The following is a 23,218-nucleotide window of genomic DNA, read 5'->3' as shown; positions in this document are numbered from 1 at the left end:
GTCCTAGGAGTTTGGGATATAGAAGTAAACAAAATAGACAAAGTTCTTGTCACATGGAGCTTAAATTTTGAGTGGGTGGACAGGAGAAGCGGAGAGAAGAGAGACAAGGACAAATACATATCAAGTGATGATAGTACCATGAAGAAAAATAGAGTAAGGGAGAGATAGTAATGAGGGTGGTTGCTTTTATATAGCAGTGTTGGGGATGCCTCATTCACACAGAGATCTCAATGAAGGAGGGAATGAGCCCTAAGGATATCTGGGGGAAGAGCGGCCTATGTAAGGGAACTGCAAGCATAAACACATTAGGTATGAGCATGCTTAGTGAAGTCAAGGAACAAGGAAGCCAGTGTGGCTGGAATGGATGAGGCAGGGGAATTGTGGGAAATGAGGCTAGAGGGCAAAGGAGATCCAGATCCTATGAAGCCTTGTAGGTTCCTTCAGGAAGGGAGGTCATTGGAGAGTTTGATCAGTGATCTGACTTTCATTTAAACAAGATTACTCCGGCTCTTTTATGGAGAACAGAATGTAGGAGGGAAGGGATGGATAGAGGAAGCCCAGTAGAAAAAAGTTTGTTGTTGGGCATGTTAAATTTGAGACCTCTATTAGACATCCAAGGAAGGAGATGAATAAATGAGTAGAGAGTTCAGCGGAGAGACTGAGTCGATGGCATAGATTTAGGAGTCATCAACAAACAGATAATATGTAATACTATAAGACTGGATAAATTCACCCAGGGATTAAGTGTTGTTAGAGAAGAGACCAAAAGGAGTGAGCCCTGGAGTCCTCTAATATTTAGGAGTTGGGAAGAGGAGGATTCAGTAAAAGAGACTGAAAAGGAGCTGCCACTGAGTTAGAGGGGTACGATGAGTGTTGTCCAAAAGCCAAGTGGAAAATGTGTTATAGAAGGAGAAATGGTCAACCATGTTAAATACTGCTGAGAAGTGGAGAAAAAGGAGATGTGAAAATTGGATAAGGCAATTAGACCACTGGAGGTCTTTGGTGACCTTTTTTAAGACTGGAGTGGGCTCAAGACAGAATAGTGGAAGAGGAAGTGGGTCTAGAGAGTGTGGACAACTGCTGTGAGGAGTTTTGTTGTAAAGAAAAGCAGAGAAATTAGAGAAGAGCTGGAGAGGTCAAGAAAGTTGGCCTTTGTTTGTTTGTTTTAATGATGGGAGTTATAGTACTTTATATTCACACGTCTTCTTTCCACTCCTCCTCTCGGGTTACTGCCACCATCTTACTTTAGACACTGGTCACATTTTACCTGGTTTTATAACAACAGCCTCCTATCTGGTCGATTTCTTCAACTCCAGGCTTTTTTTTTTTTTCCTCTGCTCTCCAATACATACTGCTCAGCTCATCTTATTTTTAAAAATTTTTTTTAATTTATTTTTTATTTTTTTTGGGAGGAAGATCAGCCCTGAGCTAACATCCATGCTAATCCTCCTCTTTTTACTGAGGAAGACCGGCTCTGAGCTAACATCTATTGCCAAGCCGCCTCCTTTTTTCCCCCCAAAGCCCCAGTAGATGGTTGTATGTCATAGCTGCACATCCTTCTAGTTGCTGTATGTGGGACGCGGCCTCAGCATCGCCGGAGAAGCGTTGCATCGGTGTGCGCCCGGGGTTCCGAACCCGGGCCGCCAGTAGCGGAGCGCGGCACTTAACCGCTAAGCCACGGGGCCGGCCCACAACTCATCTTATTTTAATAGCCTTACCATTCTCTCTCTCTCTCTTGCTTCAGAACGTGACAAAGCTCCCTACTGTCTGCCACAGAGAACCCGCTTCTCTGTCTACCTCTGCTACTCCCTCCATTCGACCCAGGCTGGTCTCCTCATGGTCCCAGGCAAACTCTATTCTTTCCACGCCCTTGAATTGTTTAGGTGATTTTAAAAATCTGGGCTAATTTCCCTTCCTCTATGTCTGTAAATCATATTCAACATTTGTGGCTTATCCTCTATAAATCTAAAATTATTTCAAAATAAAATGTTTTGTTTTTTAAATCCTAAAACAAATGCATGGCTTAGCTAAATATGTCTTCAAACTTATACAACAGTCAAAGCCTAGCTCAAAGTCTTCAAGGCATTCCCTTGGCAATCCATTTCACATCAATTCACTCACTTGATAAATTTTAATTAAGAGCTTCTTGTGTAAAATAATATGGTTTGTAGCCTCAAAGTGCTCTGGATCTCAGGCAGACAGACAGGTAGGCAGATGAGTACAATATGGGTCACCAGTGCAATGATGAAGATCCCTCTAAACTATAGTGGGGACTCAGAGCAGGGAGCGATCAGCTCTACCTGGTGTTTCCAGGAAATCAGAGAGGAGGGGGCATTGAACCGGAACTTAAAGGGTGAAGAGGCGTTCCCCAGGTGGACAAGGCAGTGAAGGGCCTTTTACGCAGAGGAAGAGCGTGGGCAAAGGCAAGAAGATGTGGAAGAGGAGGTATTCTGGGAGCTGGAAGCAGCTCAGAGGGCTAGAACACAGAGGGCTTGTTTGGTAACAGGGGGTAAAAGGCTGGAGAGGCAGACAGTGCCTCATCACGGAGGAAGAAGGCCCTTATAGCCATCCCAAGGGCTCTGGATGTGATGGGGAGCCAAAGAAGAGACTTAGGCAGTGAAGTGACACAATCTGATTTGATATGTAAGAATGATCACTTGGGTGGTAGAACAGAGGGGTTAGAAGCCAATGATAAGGGGCTGGCCCGGTGGCGCAAGCGGTTAAGTGCGTGTTCTCCCCTGCGGCGGCCCGGGGTTCGCCGGTTCGGATCCCAGGCGCGCACTGATGCACCACTTGTCAGGCCATGCTGTGGCGGCATCCCATATAAAGTGGAGGAAGATGGGCATGGATGTTAGCCTAGGGCCAGTCTTCCTCAGCAAAAAAGAGGAGGATTGGCAGATGTTAGCTCTGGGCTGATCTTCCTCACGGAAAAAAACAAAAACAATGATAATATTCCAGGTGAGAGATGACTAGGGCCCCTTCTCTGAAAGCAGTACTGTAATTATGAACAGCATCAGTCATTTTCCCACTTCATAGTCTTTACAGTCTTATTTACTCATGTCTCATTTTCCTATTAAGATTTTAAAAGGCATTGTTGAGTGTAATTAGATCTTCCTGAATTGAATTATTCTGTGGAGATCTATGTCATCATTGTCAACCCATTTCTGTTTATTATAAAGATCTCTCACAATAATCATGGACATTGCTAGATTTACTGTAACTGCCTTTGAAAATCCATAAACCCATTGCAAACTTACCATCTTGTCTGAGTGCTTGTGTCCTTGACTTTGGGGACTACTTGCATGCCAACATCTTTCTCAAGTTGCTTAACGGTAAAATTTTTATCTGGGTAGGCTGTGCATTCAATATAGGCATCTTTTACACTAGAAGCATTCTGGTCACTGAACTTAATGGGTGCACCAAATTGACTTCGTTTTCGAGAAATCATATATGTAATCTGTAACACAGGTAAGCAGTAAAGAAAACATAATCAAGTCCCTGGAGGAAAATGGATGTGCAGTAGACAACGCTGGTGCTCTGTCCAGATCCTCTCAGATCTCTGTGCACACTTTCCGTGCACCCCTCTGGCTTCGTGTGCTTTCTGTTCCCATGGCCCACCTGCTACTCTTCTGTGGAGGACTGCTCTAGGGCTATCGGGACCACTTTGCCTGCAGGTACCAAGAGCAGGAGGTGACTGGCAGTTTACATCTTGATCAATGATGGGCTGGTGGGAGACATATGCAATCTCTTTCGCTTAGGTTCGGGACAGCTCTGAGGTGTAGGGTACACTCCAGAGTCCCCGTAGGGGTTCAGGCTGCAGCCTTTCCTCTGCCAGACTTTTGCCTGAGATCACCCCCTTGCAGGGCTTCGGCCGCATGCCTGTCCTGCTGCTTTTCTTATGCTCTTATAGGGCACCTTCGTAATAAATCACTTGCACATAATTGCTCCTCTCACGAGCTGTTCTGGAACGCCACTGTTAGTTTCCTAGGGCTGCTGTAACCAAGTACCACAGACTGGGTGGCTTCAAACAACAGGAATTTATTCTCTCATGGTTGTGGAAGCTAGAAATCTGAGATAAGGTATTGGAGGGTTGGTTCCTTCTGAGGGCTCTGAGCTCCCGGAGAATCTGTTTCTTGCCTCTCTTGTGGCTTCTGGTGGCAGCCAGCAATCCTTGGTGTTCCTTGGCTTGTAGATACATCACTCCAATCTCTGCCTCCTTCTTCACATGGTGTTCACCCTGTGTCTCTGTGTCTTCACATGGCTATCTTCTTATAAGGACCCCAGTCACTGGATAAAGCCTCTCCTATTTCCTAATAGGGTCATATTCTGAGGTACTAGGGGTTAGGACTTCAACACAATTTTTGGGGGGACGCAATTCAACCCATAACACCCATCTAAAACAATGACCATTCTTTTATCAAAAGAAAAACCACATCCCCATTGCAAACACAGCAAACCTTATGGATCCCTCAGGGATAAGTGCTGTTCAGCTACAGGGAGGTAACGACCCAAGATCATACTCAAGCCTCTGACCTGCTTTGTAAATTCCTTAACTGATTCTTCCTCAATTTCTTTTTCACTGCCCAAAGAAACCCACGGTTTAGAGACAGGTGGCGTGTAAATATACGTGTCTTCAGGAACGTGCTCTTTGTATTCTTCCTGTTCTTCTGGCACTTCTGGGGGCTAGAGTAAAAGAAACAGCATTCTAATAGATATATCCAAATTTAGCTTATAACTACATGTGTATATTTTGCAGTAAACTCTACTTTTATATAAATTCATGAAGCCCTTCCTTATTATTTTTATTTTTTGTTGGTTCATGCTTTTCATTTATGAGAAGGAAACTAAGCAGAAAAAGGAATAAAGATCAAAAAAGAAAGAGATCAAGGATACAGAGAGAAGGTGAAAGAAGAGAAAGATGAGAGAGAAAAAAAGAAAAGATTGGTCATAAGTAAAGAGCATTTACTGCATATCTTTATAAACCTGGAACGCTAACATAAAATATAAAGCTAGTTTTCTCTGACTTAATGAAATGGTCTTTGATAAGAGGATTATATGTGTGAATAAATAAGATATCCATTAAATAATAAGGAGTGAATGTTTTTAAAACCAAGATGTCCACAAGAGACAGGTAGATATAGATAGAGACGTAGGTATATAGATGTTCACTGCTACTTTATTCGTCAACTGAAGAAACGGGCAACCAGAAGCATATCAATAGGCCAGTGGGTTGATACATTGTGGTATAATCATAAAATAAAATCACATCAAACAATTGTAATGAACAAACTTGATCTACAGATATATGATATCTAAATGTATCAACATGGACAAATCCTAGAATTTTGTAACTCAGTGAAAAACAAAAGTTGCACAACAATTTGTATGATGTAATTTTACGTGAATTTTAAATTAATAAAACAAAACACTATTTGTGTTTTTAAACTTTAAAATAATGGTTCCTCATAGAGAGGAGTGAGGAAAACGGGATCAGGGAGAATACAAGAGGGAATGGAACATTAATTGTTTCTTTGTAAAAAAATTTGGAGTAAATATGATAAAATATTAATATTTGTTAATTCTGGGTGGTGATTATGTGGATATTTGTTATACTATCTGTACTTTTTTATACAGTTGAATATTTCACTATAATAAAAAAACTAAAAACATAGAGAAAAGAAACCATAAAAATAAAATTGAAAATGTTAAGGCTAAGCGAAAGATTATTTTTAATTTAAAAAATGTTAGATAGTTTAAAATTCTATGGCTTTCCTTTATTTTTCTTGCTTATTGAACAATCACACAAACCCCTCTGTCTCCCTCAATTTGACCAAACCTCTCTATGAGGCTACCGGATGGGAAGGCAAGTCTCAGAAATCTGTTACCTCTCATGACCACTTTGAATACAACACCTCAAAGTGAACTGATTTCCTTTCCTTGGAAACTACCATTCCTTTATTTTCAGTTTATCTTTGACATCCCTCCCCGTCAACTGCCCACCGACGAAGTCATTCTTTTAAAGTTTTGCTTTTAAATAATCATAGCCAACATTTATGGAGCATCTAGCTTTGTGCCAAGCACTATACAAAGGGCTTTACCTGTATTAGCCCATTTCATCTTCACAACAGCCCTGGAAATTGGCACTATTCACGCCACCATTTTGCATAGGGGAGGTTCAGTATCTTACCCCAAGTCATGGAGATGGCAAGAGGAGAACCAGGAATATGGGCCAAAGAGTGGTCGAGAGCAGTGATACTCCAGATCTGCTGTTTCCGCGCTCATTATGTCAATGAAAGGCAAGTAAGTAGCATACAGTCCTCCTGCTGTATCCTCGGATGATTGGTTCCAGGAACACGCCGCAGATACCAAAATCCGAGGATGCTCAAGTTCCTTATATAAAATGGGGCAATATTTGTGTGTAACCTACACACATGCTCCTGTATACTTTAAATCATTTCTAGATTACTTATAATAGCTCATGTGTAAATGCTATGTAAATAGTTGTTGTATTGTTTAGGGAATAATGACAAGAAAAAAAGGTCTGTATACGTTCAGGAGAGATGCAACCATCCTGGACTTTTCCATCCGCAGTTGGTTGAATCCGCAGGTGCGGAATCCCCAGATATGGAAGGCAGATTGTATCTGCTACTCTGAGATGTTTGATTTAGTTCATCCCACATTTACTGCCCACCTACTCCAGGTTCTAGAACCTGATCTAGGCCCCAGAGAAACAGAGCTGAACAAGGATAATCATAACCATGTATTGACACCCCCCCCAACAAATTGCAAGAGGTTGGGGTATGCTTACATTTAAATAGTTTTCCTTGCCCTCTTCAGTTCCAATAAGATAAAAGTTAAGTCCGTATCTGAAGTCTTTGTCATAAACAATCAGAAGCTCATCTCCAGGATATTTCTACAGGAATATAATCAAAAGAGAAGGTTAATGTCCAATGGTCATTCAGTTTATTCAGACATTGACACAAAATTGATCTTTCTCTAATCATTCCATCATAAAAGATAACCATAGTGCTAATCTATGGCTAATAACTCCAAATTGCACAATTATTTTATTAACTTAAAAAAGCTCTTAAAACACAATGGGTCTGGGTAAATTTACCACGGAATTTTATTTCTAACAGGAAAAAAGAAGCGTTCCTTTTACTTGGCGTTGTGCTCTATTGCATGTTTGCAGACAAATCAGGACCAAAATGATGAACTCAACAATTAAAGCAGTATGGGAAAATAAGGGTAGATTCCTATTCTAGTTAAATTTGGGTAAGAATGATCTTTTATGGGGTGAAATAAGACAATCACTGAGAGAAGTTTGCTTTTCACACAGGGTCATCAAGAAGGATTTCAAAGGAGGGATGGGCAAGCTAGCATTTGCCCAAAGTAACGGGGAATGTCAGATTTGAACTTACAATCTCTCCAACTTTTGTTATTACATACCAGGAACCTCTTGAGGTAGGACGGAAAAATGAAGAGGTATGTTGTACTTACCTGGATGATTTTTTTGAGTGGGTAGAAATCAGATACTGCAGCTCTGTTTTGAAAGTCTGCAAAAATATCTTCTTTTTTGATAAGTTTATAAGGTTGTTCATCTGTGATGTCTTCATCTATTCGGCAGTTAAATATTTCCTGGGTCTTGGTAGTTAACACTAAAGGATAAATTTCTGGATGACCTGGGAAAGGCAAAGTGGAATTTGGTCATTAAATATAACCATTTAAAATATTAACAATAGGAAATATGCAATCGTTTGCTTTAAATAATTGTCTTGGTTAAAATTTTAAAAGACTTCAAAATCATTGTTCTTATTTTTAAAGTAAGCATTTCCATTATGAAAAAATGTCAAAAAAGATAAAAATAAGAAAATAATTACCCATACTACCTCCCAAAAGAGAACGTCTATTAATAGTTTGCTCTATTTCCTTCTAGCCACTCCACATATAGTATCTTATATGAAATTCTAAATCCTGCCTTTCACACTTATTATTATGTCCTAAGTATTCTACTATGACATTATGTAATCTTTCTAACAGATCATTTTAAATTAATGTAATTCTGTAGCATAATTTTTAACCATTCTGTTGTTGGTAAGCATTACATTTGTTTTCTCATTTGTTTCCAATGATGGTAAATAATTCTACAAACAAATATCTAGTTTATAAATTGTTATTATATTTCAAATTATTTTCTTAGGATAGATTTTTAAAAGTGAAATTATTGGTCCGAAGGTATGATCATCCTTTTAGGCTCTATCAAACCTGTATTGCTTTCCTAAAGCCTCCCCTCTCTCATCTCCTCACCTGCTGCTCTCTCTTACTAGGTGACCCTGCTCCCTTTCACAGAGAAAATTCTGTGTCTGTGCAGCACAGAATCCTGCGGTGTCCTGCAGCCCTGCCCACCAGCTGATGGGCACAGACACCACCTTTCCTCCCTTCCTTCCATCCTGAAGACCTGCCCGCCCCTCTCCACCCTTCTCAGCCATTGAGGCCCCATCAGCCAGGCCTCTCCGTTTGACTCGACTTTTCCTACCTCTGTGTTGTTTTCCCTGAGCACGCTGATTTGCTCAATGATCTCTCATTTTAAAGAAAGCTTCCCTTGACCCTGTACAGGTATCTCTGCTCCCTCGGGCTCCTTTTCACAGTCAGACTTGTTGCTCAGTTCTTCACATTTTAAAGCTACTGACTTCCCAGTTAGGTTGTATTAGTAAACCTTTGGAATCAGGGAGGAAGGTGGAGTAGGGAACCCTTTTCCCTGATCTAGTTTCCCAGTGCCAGGATTGCCCTCAGAAGAGGAGGGAGGCAATGTTCAAGAGGCTTCCGTTCCCGTTCTTCCTGTCTCTTTCTCCCCGACCCCAGGCCAGTCCTCAGCAGCTGCAAGCCTTGCAATTTTGCCTGTGACCATCCATCTCTGGAGCCGCCTTCTCATTTTCTTTTTCTTCTTATCACCATCAGCTTTCACCACCCCAGACTCAGCTTTGCATTTGCCTCCAGAACTTGCTCCCCCAACTCCCTGCTCCTAGGGACCCAGAGCTGCTCCCATGTTCTCCAGACCCTCTACACCTGGATGTCCTGACAGCCTCCCTCCCACTGCTCAACAGATGCGCCAGCCAGGGGAGAGTGCATGTGGCCTCTCAAGTTGGAATTTTCAGCTTATTTTCCCAGAGAAACATTTAGTCCTCCACACCCTAGTGGCTCTGTGGTACAATTATTCAGGTAATTTGGGGGGTTTTAACGACTGTGTGCATAACACTGATTATATGTGGAAATACAGTCCAAATTGCAATCAACTGGCGTAATAAACATTTGGAATACAAGTTGTTCATAAATTAGGGACAAACTGCCTATTTCTATCTCCCTCAAAATAGTAACCCTAACACTTGGCATGTAGGAGACGCTCAATAAGCAACTGCTGACTTGATTCACATACATTTAATTCTACGAGAACATACTGTGGATGGTAACTTATAATGTTGAATGCATAAGGCAAGTCCTGCAGTTTCGCGCTGGGAAACCACTAGGTGGCACTGTGAGTCTCATGCTGAGCTCGTGCCTAAAGGAGGTGGCGGTGCTTCTGGCATTCACAGAGACCCCAAAGCTTCTACCACTCAATTTGTGGTAATTTGTTACAGCAGCAATAGGCAATCAATACACCACTGACACTCTAACCTGTATTAAAGTATGACTTATAATTACAATTTGAGTAAGCTACTTAACTTTGGGAGTCACAGCACCTCCATCTTGTTATGGCCTTAATAATGCCCAGTTCATAGAGCGACAGGGATGAGAGGAGTGTGCCTGGCACAAAGCTGTCGCTCCATAAATGTTAGCTATGTGTAGAAAGTATGTTTGTTCTCTAGAAACCTCTAAACATTGCCCCTTAGGCCCTTAGGAGACAGTTTTTCAACTAGTTGATCCCTTGATTCTTTGGTAGGAAAAAGAATCCCAGTCCCCTGGGACCCGACAGCCACAAGCCCTGAGTGACAGTTTACAGTGTCAGGATTCCACAGAGAGGAAGTCAGAGGGGTCCTGATACTGTCCTGAGGGGAGCTGGGGGTAGAGGAGAGAGATTCTAGCATGAGGGGATGTTCAGTCAAACCCTAACCTCAAGTCTCACTGCAAAGGACTGACATGTTATTTTTCTCCTTAAACAAACACACTCACTTCTATTTTTCAGTCCATTTACTTTCCCATGAAACATCTCCACCATGTCCCATTCTCAGGTTCATGGATTTTTTTTTACCAGTCAATTCATTTTAGAAATATTTATTGAGAACTTACTTTCTAAAAAGCATGGTGCTAGTGTCAGGGTAGACAATCTAGAGGGGGAGACTGGCAAATAAATACACTCAGGAATACCTAAGTACAAATTGTGACAAGTGCTATTTAGAAGACAGGGTGAGAGACAGAACTTCAAACTAAGGAGGGTAGTAGTGGTGATGGTCTATTTAGACAGGAAGAACAGGGAAAGCAATTCACTCACTCTTTTTTTTTTTTTTTTTTTGTGAGGAGATCAGCCCTGTGCTAATGTCTGCCAATCCTCCTCTTTTTTGGCTGAGGAAGACTGGCCCTGGGCTAACATCTGTGCCCATCTTCCTCCACTTTATATGGGACGCTGCCACAGCATGGCTTGCCAAGCAGTGCGTCGGTACGTGCCCGGGATCCGAACCAGCGAACCCTGGGCTGCCGCAGTGGAGCGCGTGCACTTAACTGCTTGCGCCACCAGGCCAGCCCCTCTCTCATTCTTTTCTTTTTTTTTTTTCGTGAGGAAGATCAGCCCTGAGCTAACATCCATGCTAATCCTCCTCTTTTTGCTGAGGAGGACCAGCCCTGAGCTAACATCTATTGCCAATCCTCCTCCTTTTTTTTCCCCCCAAAGCCCCAGTAGATAGTTGTATGTCATAGTTGCACATCCTTCTAGTTGCTGTATGTGGGACGTCACCTCAGCATGGCCAGATAAGTGGTGCGTCGGTGCACACCCAAGATCCGAACCCGGGCCGCCAGTAGCGGAGCGCGCGCACTTAACCGCTAAGCCACTGGGCCAGCCCCTCACTCATTCTTTTATTCAATCAATCAACAAATATTTACTGAGTGCTTATTATGTGTCAAGACCTGTTCTAGGCATTGGGGTACAGTGGTGAGCAAGAGAGTTTCTGCTCCCCTGGAACTTGTGTGTGTGTGTGTGTGTGTGTGTGTGTGTGTGTGAGAGAGAGAGAGCAAAGGCAAGCCAGCATGGGTATGTGTGTAAATAGATTATCAATGCATAAACAAATAAACACAGTCGATTCTTACTATTCACAGATTTTGTATCTGCAAATCCACTTGCTAAAATTTATTTGTAACCCTAAAATCAATAGTTGTGGCACTTTCACGGTCATCAGTGGACGTGCTTAGAGTGGCAGAAAGTTTGAGCTGCCCAGTGTGCACATTGTCAGCTGAGGTCAAACAAGACGATGCTCTGTCATCTTGCATCAGCTCTCAGACTGTAAACAAGTGTCCTTTCCACTGTCTATTTAGTGGCACACTTTTCACATTTTCGTGCTTTCTATTAGTGATTTTTCTATCTAAAATGGCCCCCAAGTGTAGCGCTGAAGTGCTGTCTGGTGTTACCCATAAGAAGTCTGTGAAGTGCCTTATGGAGAGAATACGTGTATTAGACAACCATTGTTCAGGTGTGAGTTATAGTGCTGTTGGCTGTGAGTTCAACATGAATGAATCAACAATATATATTAAATAAGATGTCTTTAAACAGAAACACACATAAAACAAGGTTATTTATTGATTGGCTATTGAAAATGTTGTGACCAGGGGCTCGCAGGAACCTTATCCTGTATTTCCCCAGGACCAATGGCTCAGTATTTGCTAATTCAGTTGTTCGAAGCAACTGTATAGAACCTCCACAAATAACGAGAATCAACTGTACTTTAACTTCAGAACGATGATAAGTGCTACAAAGGCAATAAAACAGGGTACTAGGTAATAGAGCAGCCTTCAAGGAGGGCCTCTTGTGGAGATGGGATTGGAGTCTGAATCTAAATGATGAGCAGGAGATAGTTGCATAAGATCTGAGGGAAGATCTATCCAGCCATCTGGAGCAGCAGAAGCAAAGGCCCTGAGGCAGGAATTAATTTAGTATGCTCTGTGCTAAGCAAGGCTGGTGGGCTGTAGAGAGAGGAGAGGGTGGAGAGACAAGGTCAGAGAGGAAGGTGGGGCCAGGACCGCTGCAATGACGAAGGAAAGCCATGGGAGAGTCTAAGCAGGAAAGTCATGGCCAGGCTGTGGTGTGCAGGATGGGTTGAAGGCAGCTGACTGGAAGCAGAGACACCAATTCGGGGCTAAGGAACCAATCTATGTGACGGATGTGGAGTTTCGGACTAAGGTGGCAGATGTGGAGATAATTGAAGTGGATGGATTTGAGGTATATTTTAGAGGTGGAATTGACAGGAGTCAGGATGGTTTAGATGTGAGTGGGGAGGTGTTGAGTGGGAGAATTCTGAGTGACACGTTCATTAATTCAATAAATATTTAAAGTAGTTCCCCCTTCTCCGTGGTTTCACTTTCTGAGATTTCAGTTACGGTTTGAAAATATTAAATGGAAAATCCCAGAAATAAACAATTCATAAGTTTTAAGTCGCATGCCTTTCTGATTAGCGTGACGAAATCTCATGCTGTCCCGCTCCGTCCAGCCCTGGATGTGAATCAGCCCCCTGTCCAACGTATCCACGCTGTACACGCTACCTGCCCATTAGTCACTTAGTAGCCGTCTCCATTATCAGATGAGTGTCGCGGTATCGCAGTGCTTGTGTTCAAGTAACCCTTATTTTACTTATTAATGGCCCCAAAGCTGGCAATTCAGGTATGCCACAGAGAAGTTATTGCTGTTAATCTCTTACTGCACCTAATTTATAAATTAAAATTGATCATAGGTATGTATGTATAGGAAAAAATGTAGTCTATATAGGATTTGGTACTATCCATGGTTTCAGGCAGCCACTGGGGGTTTGGGAACGTATCCCCCATGGATAAAGGGGACTACTGCATTGGGCAGCCTACCCTGCTCCAGCCACTGACTGTTAGCTGACATCCTCCACTGTCTCCCCACCTCCACACTCCACACATCCACCCTCTCTGCCCCCCGGGGCCCAGGCACCATCATCTCTTTCCTGGGCTGCTGCAATAGCTTCCTAAATAGTCTCTGTTTCTGTCCTAGCCCCTGCAGTTCTCAAGAGTAGCTGGTGACCCTTTAAAAACTTAAGTCAGGGCCGGCCCCGTGGCTTAGCGGTTAAGTGCGCACGCTCCGCTGCTGGCGGCCCGGGTTCGGATCCCGGCGCGCCCCGAGGCACCGCTTCTCCGGCCATGCTGAGGCGGCGTCCCACATACAGCAACTAGAAAGATGTGCGGCTATGACGTACAACTATCTACTGGGGCTTTGGGGGAAAAATAAATAAAATAAAATTATAAAAACTTAAGTCAGATCGTGTCAATCCTCTGCTTAAATATCACCAATAACTCCCCACTATACATGACGAAAAGCTGGAATCTTTACAACGGCCTGCAAGGCTTTTAGTTCTTCCTCCCCACCCCAACTGTTTTGCCTCTGTGTTTCTAAACATGAAGGGCGTCATCAAAGTCAACTCGAAGGTGAAAGTTTCAACAACCGCAGCAAAAACCAAAAGTCCTATAAGAATAGATTAGCCTCTAAAAGTAGGAACAACACTAGTTTGGTTATCTAAATTCTAGTTTATTTGCTTAAAAATCAGCCTCTTTCCTTGAAATAGTAGGAATCTTACCATGAGGTACAGATAAATATTGCCCATGAGCCAGAGTTTAAAAGTATTATTCTAATAAAAGTCATAACTTGTAGACTTACTGCAGTTTATAGTTACAAAAGGTCTCTCAATGATCGTGCAATGTTGTATTTTTAAGGGACTGCTTGGTCCAAGCCTATTTCTCAGTTTGAAATTCTCTCTTCCACTCCTACTTTTTATTCTTTCTTTAAAATTTTTCATTTTATATTCTAAACGACATGATGTAATTTTAGCCCATATACATTTTGATCAATTGTTTCAATTTGTAATATTCTTGCTTGCTTGTTGCATACTAAAATATTATAAAACTGGGGACATAAATTCTAAATTGTATTTCCACTTACCCAAGCTCTCCATATTTATAGGTTCCTCTTCTTCATTAACTAGAATATAATAAAATGATGTCAAATTTACATTTTTGCATCAAATGTACATCTTAGTTAATTACAATCTTTTACCAAGCCTCAAAACATAAATGCAAATATATGATGGAGACTTAAACTATTTTATGAATAATTAAATAGACAGAATCCAAACAATTGTCTTTCTCACAGAATTATCTCTTAGTGTTATATTTGCTATGGCGTTTGTTTTTGTAATGAAATGAATAAAAAGTAAGAATAAATCCCCATATTTTGAATTCCACATGTGTTTGACTTTATGACAGCAAAAATATTTACATTTATTTCATACATACAACCATGATCATTTTGGCTGCTACTATACATACAAATACTAAATCCAGAAAAATCCCATTAATGAAAAAATAATCCTACCAGATATTGTTGGTTTATTTTTGCCACGTTTTGACACTTTTCCGCCACTGGAGATCTTCTGTTTTTGAGATTTTGAAGCCATGGCTCTGACTTAGGCTGTGTAAAGAGGTAATATCATTAGTACATTCTGGTTTACAGTTTCAAATGGTAAGCATTGTCATTTAGTAAACATAAGAATATGTTTTCCAAGTTCTGCCTTTGTCTAAATCAATGTGTATCCACTTCATAGAATGGGTGTTCTGTGACCAAAGGTTTATTGCAACAACAATCTTACTGATAAGATCTTGCCACTCCAATGGAGCCATTCAGCTGAGGCACAAGGAGATGACCTGCTGACACTTCAAGGTTTCAGCCATAGGCCCTGCCACAGAAGCATGACAGAGGACACTGGTTCTCTCTCCTCTTGTGCAGCTCCCATCCCAGGGAGTTGCTCTGTGCTGCCCTATGCGGGGCTCCCCAGCAGGTGCCCCAGCTACAAAGACGGGCTTAAAGTCCACAGGCAGATACAGGCCCACAACGTGCATATATGTACACATATGTACATAATTTTTAAATTAACATAATTTAAATCGTACTTTTGTCCTAGCATGTGTACATGTAACCACTGTGTTCCTGTTTGCGCCGTCCAAGAATGCCTCCAAAAGTTTTCTGTAGAATTGCTCATCAGTTTTGACAGGGCATAACACTGGCCAAGGTCATTGCCGTGACGTCACAGCCTTGTCATCCCCTCAATGCTCACCTCTCATCTTGTTAAGTGGCTAGGAGTGTGATTTCAAGAGTCCAACCAGCAGGGTTTAAAAACAGGCTCTATCTTTTACCTGCTGAGTGACCCTAGGCAAATTCCTTATCTTCTAAGTCTCAGTGTATTCATCTTTTTAATGGGGATGATAACAAAACCTACGTCACAAGGTGGTTGTGAAGATTTAATGAAATAGAGTTGCATCATCATCAACTCAGTCTTCTCAGACTGGTTTGCCTCATTTTAATAAACCAACACAGAGTGAAGATTATTTCACAGCCCACAGTTAAAATATCATGAATTTTCTTTCACGCCTACTCCCTTGATTACTATCTTGACCAAAGTGTAGGTGTGTGTCTGTGTGTTTGTGTATATACATTTTTTCCTTCGAATTGTTCATATGTGTTTTTTCCAATGACAACAACGACAGCTCACGTTTGTTGAGCTAACTATGAACCAGGCACAGTTTTAAGTATTTTACATGTGTTTTTTATTTAATTTTAACCACCCTGTTAGGTAGTCATTTTCTTAATACTATTATCTTTATCCCCATTCTATCACGCAAAAACAGAGGCCCTGAGAGGTCGGGTAACTTGCCTGAGGGGACACATAAACTATGAGGCCAGTCAGGGTGGGAGCCGAGCTGCTTGGCTCCCATGTCCGCGTTGTTAATTTTTGTACAAGACTGTCACTTAGATTTCAGTGATTACTGTGTTTCATTACAAACAAAACTATTTAACGTCATTGTCTTTATCTAGAAAGGTATGCTTTATGATTTAATCAGCATTTTATGATTCTGACAATTTAGGAATTTCTACTTTTTAAATATTCTGCCATGAATGGCTCTGACCCCACTTTTCAGCCTGTCACCTGTCCTCCATCCCACTTCTCTAACTTCAGATCTTGGACTTAGTCCTTGTTTCAGAAAATTCTTTCTCAGTGTACCCCTCTCCATATTCTAGTCCAGCTGCATTTGACTTAAAATACTCAAAAACACGCTGGACACCACCTGGCCTCACCCTACACACACACACCACCACCACCACCACCACCACTCTTCATTTCACATTTACTGAGCGATTCTGACATACCAGATGCTGTCCTTGGGGTTAGGAACATGGCAGTGAACAAAACAGGCAAAACGCTTGTCCTGAAAGAGCTTCCATTGTAGGGGGAAGACAGACAGCAAACAAATAAAGGCACAAAATTATTAGTATTTTAGATGGTGATAACTATTAAGGAGAAAAATCAAGTAGGAAGGGGAGAGGGATTGTAAGAGTAGGGAGGCTGTAATTTTATATTGGACAATCTGGGAAGAAGACCTCACTTAAGTGACATTGGAGCAAAGACCTAAGAGAAGGGAGGGAGCCAGAAATGCAGATATGTATCTGGGGAGGGAGGATGTTTCCAGGCAGAGGGAACGGTAAGTGTAAAGGTTCTGGAGCAGGAATATGCTTGGCACGTTTAGGAAAACAGTAAGAAGGTCATGGTGGCTGGAGCACAGTGAGCGAGGGAAGAGTTGGAGATGAAGTTGGTCAGAGAGGTGATAGGGATATGTATTAGTTAACTTTGCTGCAGTAACAAATGTCCCCCAAATCTCAGTAATATACAACAACAAACATTTATTTCTTCTTGCGTTCTGTATTGTGGCTGTGGGTGAGTTGCTGCTTCAAGTCTTGTTCTGGGACTCAGGCTGAAGGAGCAGCCCCTATTTGACACATGCTACTTTCATGGCAGAAGGAAAAGAGAAAAAGCTACCAAAACCACGTAATGCCTCCTAAATCTTCTCTGTGGCGTTGGCACACTGTCCTTTCTGCACATATCCCATTGGCCCAAGCAAGTCACACAGCCTTTCAATGGGGGAGGAACGTATGCTTTCATGTCACTGGGTGGGAATGTATGATCCTTTTGCAGGGAAGGGAAGTAATTGCTGGGAATAAAATAGTTGGGGACAATTATATAATGTACTACAAGGAGTCTAGGCCATGGATAAAGAATTGGGCTTTTCCTCTGAATGAGGTAGGGAGCTACTGGATGGTTTTGAGCTGAGGAGTTACTTTACTTGACCTTGCATTTTAAGGATCACTATGGCTGCTGCGTTATGAAGACTGCAGAGAAGAAAAGGCTGCAACAGGGAATCCAATTAAGAGACATTCAATAATCCAAGAAAGAGATGGCAGCTTAGATCAGGGAGGTGAGAGTAGGATGGAAAAGTGATTAGATTCTGGGTGTGTTTTGTAAGTAGAGCCAATAGGATTGCTGATAACTTAGATGTAGGGTGTAAGAGAAAGAAAGGGATCAAGGATGACTTCAACAAGTTTTGCCTAAGGAATCGAAAGTAGGGGGTTGCTATTTATTTAAATGAGATGGGGATCCCATGGGAAGAGCGAATTTGAAAGGGAAGATCAGGAATTCAGTTTGGTGCACGTGAAGTTAGACTGTAAAGTAGACTGTAAACTCTACAACTGGCACAGTGGACACACTAAAAAAAATGTTGAATTAATGACTCCTTGGTCCCCTCTTCCCCTCTTCCATTCTTAGCTTATGAATTTCCAGTCTGAACAAAAGTCTTTTGCCTAATGATCTGTGGAATAACCTGTGTGCATGCTGTATTCATTTTCTATAACTGTTGTAAGAAATTACCACAAACTTAGTGTCTTAAAACAACACAGATTTATTATCTTACAGTTTGGTAGTTCAGAAGTCTGCCATGGGTCTCACTGGGCTAAAATCAAGGTGTTAGCAAGGCTGTGTTCCATCCTTTCCAGAGGCTCTAAGATCCTAGAGAAGCTGTTTCTTTGCCTTCTCCCCCTTCTAGAGGCCACTAGTATTCCTTGGAGTGTGGGCCCTCTTCCTCCATCTTCAAAGCCAGCAATGGTAGGTGAAATCCTTCTCACATAGCACACTGACCGTGTCTTCTTCCTCCCTCTTCCACTTTTAAGGACCCTTGTGACCACATTGGACTCACCTAGATAGTACAAGATAATCTCCCTCTTTTAAGGTCAGCTGATTAGCAACTTTAATTCCATCTGAAAGCTTAATTCCTTTTACCACGGATGGTAAAATTGCTTTCCAGGGATTGAGAAGTGCTGCATTAGTATTAAGCTTGAATATATAGGTATCAGTTTAACACAATCATCCCCAGAAATAGTCAAAGTAATCACATACGCCCAGTTCTTTTCAAATGCTGCTATTAAATGATCTGTGGGTAATTTGGTTCAGTTTCCAACATTCAGAGGAAAACAAAGTCAATTTTCCAGCAGTACATTAGGTAACACAATAGGAACAAACATTAAATGCAAGCTCATTTATTGCTTTCACCAGTATTAATTAACTCCTGCGTCTAAAATGTTGACTAGCGACCAAGGAAAAAGGAAGACCAGGTTGTTCTACAGGCTTTTAGAGGTTCTAATCCTCTTAATTAAAAAGCACAGTACTAAGTTGCTGGGCATCATTGATGGAAAAATTCATCAGCTGAGGTCAGTCTGCTGAATATAATCTAAAATGAAAAGAAAATGATTACTTAGGGAGTAGCTACCTTGCATTGTATTTGTGTTTCAGGCAAAATTTTATAGTTTATTTTAGTAATTGCAAATAATAAAAACCTTACATATATTGTGTCTAGAAAATACGTCACTTTTAATTGGAGATATTTAAATCAAATGAATAATGCAGTCTGCATAATTTCAATAAACACATATTTATTCAAGGTTTATATTTTATGCAGATTTTCTTTTTAAAAACAAATCTCAAATAAAAGATGTTGCTGTTAAATACAGCAGGTCTTACTAACATTTTTTTCATTAAATTAGTTACACATTTCATGCAATAACTGTGCTGCTTTATATTTAGCAAATTTTTTCCCCATTAAATTGACTACTAAAAGGTCATGAAAAATTTTCAATACAGATATCATTGTACTAAGATTATTCTGAAATGCTTACCACATTTTTCCTGTTCCCAGCTTAAGTAAATTCATTGTTATTATTAAGAGTAACAGAAGAGATACTTCATTTATTCATAAAAGAAAGGTTATGTCTACCCCAGTGGCTTGTTTACAATTGGTCTTCAAAGCCACTGTAGTTGATTGAATTTTAAAATAGAATTTGTGAAAGATAACACTTATAAATGTTTAAGCATTCCATTTAAATATTTTTGATATTAAAACCACTTATTTTCTTTGTAAATTAATTCACCCATTCCAGAGTACCTTTTTGCTACCAATGTACCAAAGGACACATTTTCTACCTTCCAGTTAACAGCCAAAGACATTAGAGAGTGACAGGAGAAGTGACTACTGGGAAAGTCCTCCGTGTAACAGCTCAAAACCCGACATGGCGCTCCACTGATGATGAGGAGCACTGCACGCTGAGCTGCCCATGACCTGGCTCCAAACTAACTTTCAAGACTTGTCCGTGACTATATCTTTTGATGATGCTTCTATTACTCAGGAGGATAACTAATCCAGATGAAGGGATCAGTGATACAATTACAATTGACACAATGCAGCAATTTAAACAGGTATTAGCTTCCTCTCTTCACTCGATTCTGCTGTAATGCACACTCCTGTTTACATGTTCCCATTTGTTACCTGTAGGTGTGTGTGGCTTACTCCCAGCCATGAGATTTTTCATTCTGAGAAGATCTGTAGCATTGGCACCTTCTCCTCACCTAGGGTCTTCCTTGGAAAGTATTACTTCCCCGAGTCTTCTTCAATTAGCTGACCTTGTCTAGGTGGTCATCATCCTCTTTTCTCTTTGTGAAGTATATGTCAGTTCATCATGCTTGCCTCCCTTTTTTTTAATTAAGTTGAGATTTAGAAAAAGGTGGTAAATGTGTTCCAAGAATTTTTGCTCCTTGGTCAATCTCCATCAAGACCCTGATTAAGCTTCAAGGTTCTCCTGGGCTCCTCAGCCATCTTCTAACAAGTACACAACATCCACCCTCCAGAGTTAACTGTTCCTACAATGTTTCCAATTAGTCTACCACTTCTTTTTTGTGTGTGTGTGTGAGGAAGATCAGCCCTGAGCTAACATCCGTGCTGATCCTCCTCTTTTTGCTGAGGAAGACCGGCTGAGCTAACATCTATTGCCAATCCTCCTCCTTTTTCTCCCCAAAGCCCCAGTAGATAGTTGTATGTCATAGTTGCACCTCCTTCTAGTTGCTGTATGTGGAACGCGGCCTCAGCATGGCTGGAGAAGCGGTGCGTCGGTGCGCGCCCGGGATCCGAACCCAGGCCACCAGCAGCGGAGTGCGCGCACTTAACTGCTAAGCCATGGGGCCGGCCCTAGTCTACTACTTCTGTTTCTCCTCTTCCTAGCTACTTCCACCTCTTACCAAGATTGGATTTCTACCTATTTAAGTAGATGCTATCTCATCACTTCTCCCTTTGAAATGTCTCCTGAATTCCCAGCCCTCCTCTCCCACAGCCTCCTCTGGTTCAGGCGTTCCCCATGTCCTCCTGTATCAGGAGTTCCTAACTATCTTGTGCTGGGAACCCCTTCGGCAGCCTGGTGAAGGCCATGCATCAAATAAAAACATGAGATTACAGGAGAGAGAGATTATATTTAAATATTATATTGAATAGTTTGATACAGTTGGCAAACTATTTTTAAAATTATGATGTAATAACACATGTGCTTCTTTATTAACACATTAAATAACAAGTGGTGGTTAGCAGTGGTTTTAATCACTACCTTAACTTTGAAGAAGAGATGATCATAAAAAATATATCTATAATACTCAAAATGTAATATGAAAAGAGCTGTAATTTCTTTGGGTAACAATGTCACAAGTCCTAGTAATACTACTGTGATTTGTTACCAAATGCATACATTTCAATTAACGGTTAGTAAAAATAAATATGTAATTTTTTTCTATCCACAGATTCCCCTCCCTCCATCTTCTGACTAAATCATGGACATTTAACTTGCCTTCCTGCCCCTGTTTCAACCAGAATGGTCACCCACAGAACGGTCACCCACAGGGCACTTTTAGACCTCTTTCTAAAATGCAGATCTTAACAAGTCACTTCTTTGTGTACTGAGGAATATAACGTGGGTCCCTACTGTCCGCAGCAGCATCCTCCTCCTGTACTGTAGAAATGGAGCTCATCTGAAATGCAAATTTCCTGGACCCACTGTGATTCTGCAGGTTCGGGTTAGCCTGGGACTCTGAGTTAGCTAACATCTGTTGCCAATCCTCCTCTTTTTGCTTGAGGAAGATTGTCACTGAGCTAACATCTGAGCCAATCTTCCTCTATTTCGTATGTGGGACGCAGCCACAGCATGGGTTGATGAGCGGTGTGTAAGTCCGTGCCCAGGATCCAAACCTGGGAACCCCGGGCCACTGAAGCACAGCACACAAACTTAACCACCATGCCACCGGGCCGGCCCCATCTCAAAGTTCTTAAAATCACTATGAGGCAGTCTTGCACTAGTGGTCTCCAGCCCAGACTTTGCAAAACAGGATAGAGTCCAACTTGTAAGCATCGCCTTTAACACCCTTCACAGTTTACCTCACCACTTCACCTTTCCAGTTTCATTCCAGTTTCATGGGATTACTATCGATTGTCCAGGCAGTTCCCATTCTTTCTTTCTCCCTTTCTGGGGAATCCCCTTCCCTCCCCACCCTCCTGTTCCACACCATGCACACATTTCTCTGCTTGCTTAAAACTAATTCATTCTTCAAGGCAAAACTCTATGACCTTCTCCAAAGCCTTCCCAACTTTGTCACTCAGGCTGAAATAATGTTCTTCCCTCTGACACTGTCTAGTCACACTGTAGTATAGTTAATTATGCCAGGCCTCTGCAAAGGCAGAGGGCCTCAAACTCAGAGCTGCCTGAAAGATTGCTGTGAATTCACTCAGCGTTCAGTATACACTGTGGAGAAGGAGAGAGAAACTGTTGAGCAGCAATTAGGTACTGGAGGTCACTAGAGGAATAAGATGAGTTTCTTATTTTCAAAGAGTTAATATTCCCTTATTATTCTCCTTCACTCTTTATCTACTTCAGCCTTTTCTTAACAGTCCTGAGGTCATCTCTTGACCTACTTCAGCCCACATTAATCTTTTCTTTTTTGATCCCCTACACCAGGATCATGCTATTTCCTTTTCATCCATCTGTCCATCCATTCATCCATCCATCCATCCATCCATCCATCATCCATCCATCCATTCAGTATTTATTGAGTTCCTACTATGTGCCAGGCAATGTGGTAGACACTGGGGATATACAACCTGTGAACAGGACACAGCACGTGCCCTCAAAGTTCTTAGAGTGTCGTTAACTGCTCTCTCCTTGCTATTTTTGTCTCCTGACTAGGCTGGAAGTTCTTTGAAAGCAGGGAAAGTGCACTTTTTTTGTAGTCTTCACTGCGCCTAGCACATAGCTGGCACAGCGAGTGTTCCAAACGCCCTTGAAAGAGTGAGTAAAACGCTTATTTTCCAAACCTCCTTTCCCATTCAGAGGTTCCCTTACCTTATACTGCTAAACGGACGGGAAAAGAAGCCTCTTTGCGGTATCCTAGAGAAAAGCTCCTTCGGGAGCTGGAGATGGGAGTTTGACTCTCCTCTCCCAGAAAAACAAGTCCCCAGAGCACAAACCGCAGCTCCACGGCAAGCTGTTGCTTGGACGCATCCGTTACTAAGACAAAAAGATGTGACTCCTCTGCTGAGACTGACAAACTACCACCACCAATACAGTGTCCTCTCCCTAACAGTCTCTTTCAGAGCAGGCTTGTGATTGGTTTCTGTGATGCTGACGTCGCGCAGCATGAACGCGGGCGAGGTCTGCAGTTTTCCACTAGCAAGGAAAGAGTTGTGTAATTTAGGTGTAGTATTGAGGCTAGTGGCCTGGCCTGACCCTAGGTCTGGCAGGCTTGGTCCATGCCTC

General features: G+C 41.7%; 1 protein-coding gene across 1 annotated transcript in view; it reads right to left on the bottom strand.

The window, feature by feature from the left end:
* DNAI3 (dynein axonemal intermediate chain 3) overlaps positions 1-22,904 on the bottom strand; it is a 68,399-nt gene extending 45,495 nt beyond the window's left edge. Inside the window, exons 1-7 of the mRNA XM_058538408.1 lie at positions 22,805-22,904; positions 14,588-14,683; positions 14,156-14,194; positions 7,501-7,682; positions 6,809-6,913; positions 4,534-4,683; positions 3,258-3,457 (exon numbers count right to left, since the gene is read on the bottom strand). Of these exons, the coding sequence (XP_058394391.1) occupies positions 3,258-3,457; positions 4,534-4,683; positions 6,809-6,913; positions 7,501-7,682; positions 14,156-14,194; positions 14,588-14,669 (758 nt within the window). The 5' untranslated portion in view covers positions 14,670-14,683; positions 22,805-22,904. The remainder of the gene's footprint in view (positions 1-3,257; positions 3,458-4,533; positions 4,684-6,808; positions 6,914-7,500; positions 7,683-14,155; positions 14,195-14,587; positions 14,684-22,804) is intronic.
* Between the last annotated feature and the right edge of the window lie 314 nt (positions 22,905-23,218).

The sequence above is a fragment of the Diceros bicornis genome, chromosome 4 (genome assembly GCF_020826845.1).
Source record: "Diceros bicornis minor isolate mBicDic1 chromosome 4, mDicBic1.mat.cur, whole genome shotgun sequence".
In the NCBI taxonomy this organism is placed as follows: domain Eukaryota; kingdom Metazoa; phylum Chordata; class Mammalia; order Perissodactyla; family Rhinocerotidae; genus Diceros; species Diceros bicornis.
Note: the sequence above shows the minus strand (reverse complement) of the source record. Positions and strands in the feature narration are given on the sequence as shown.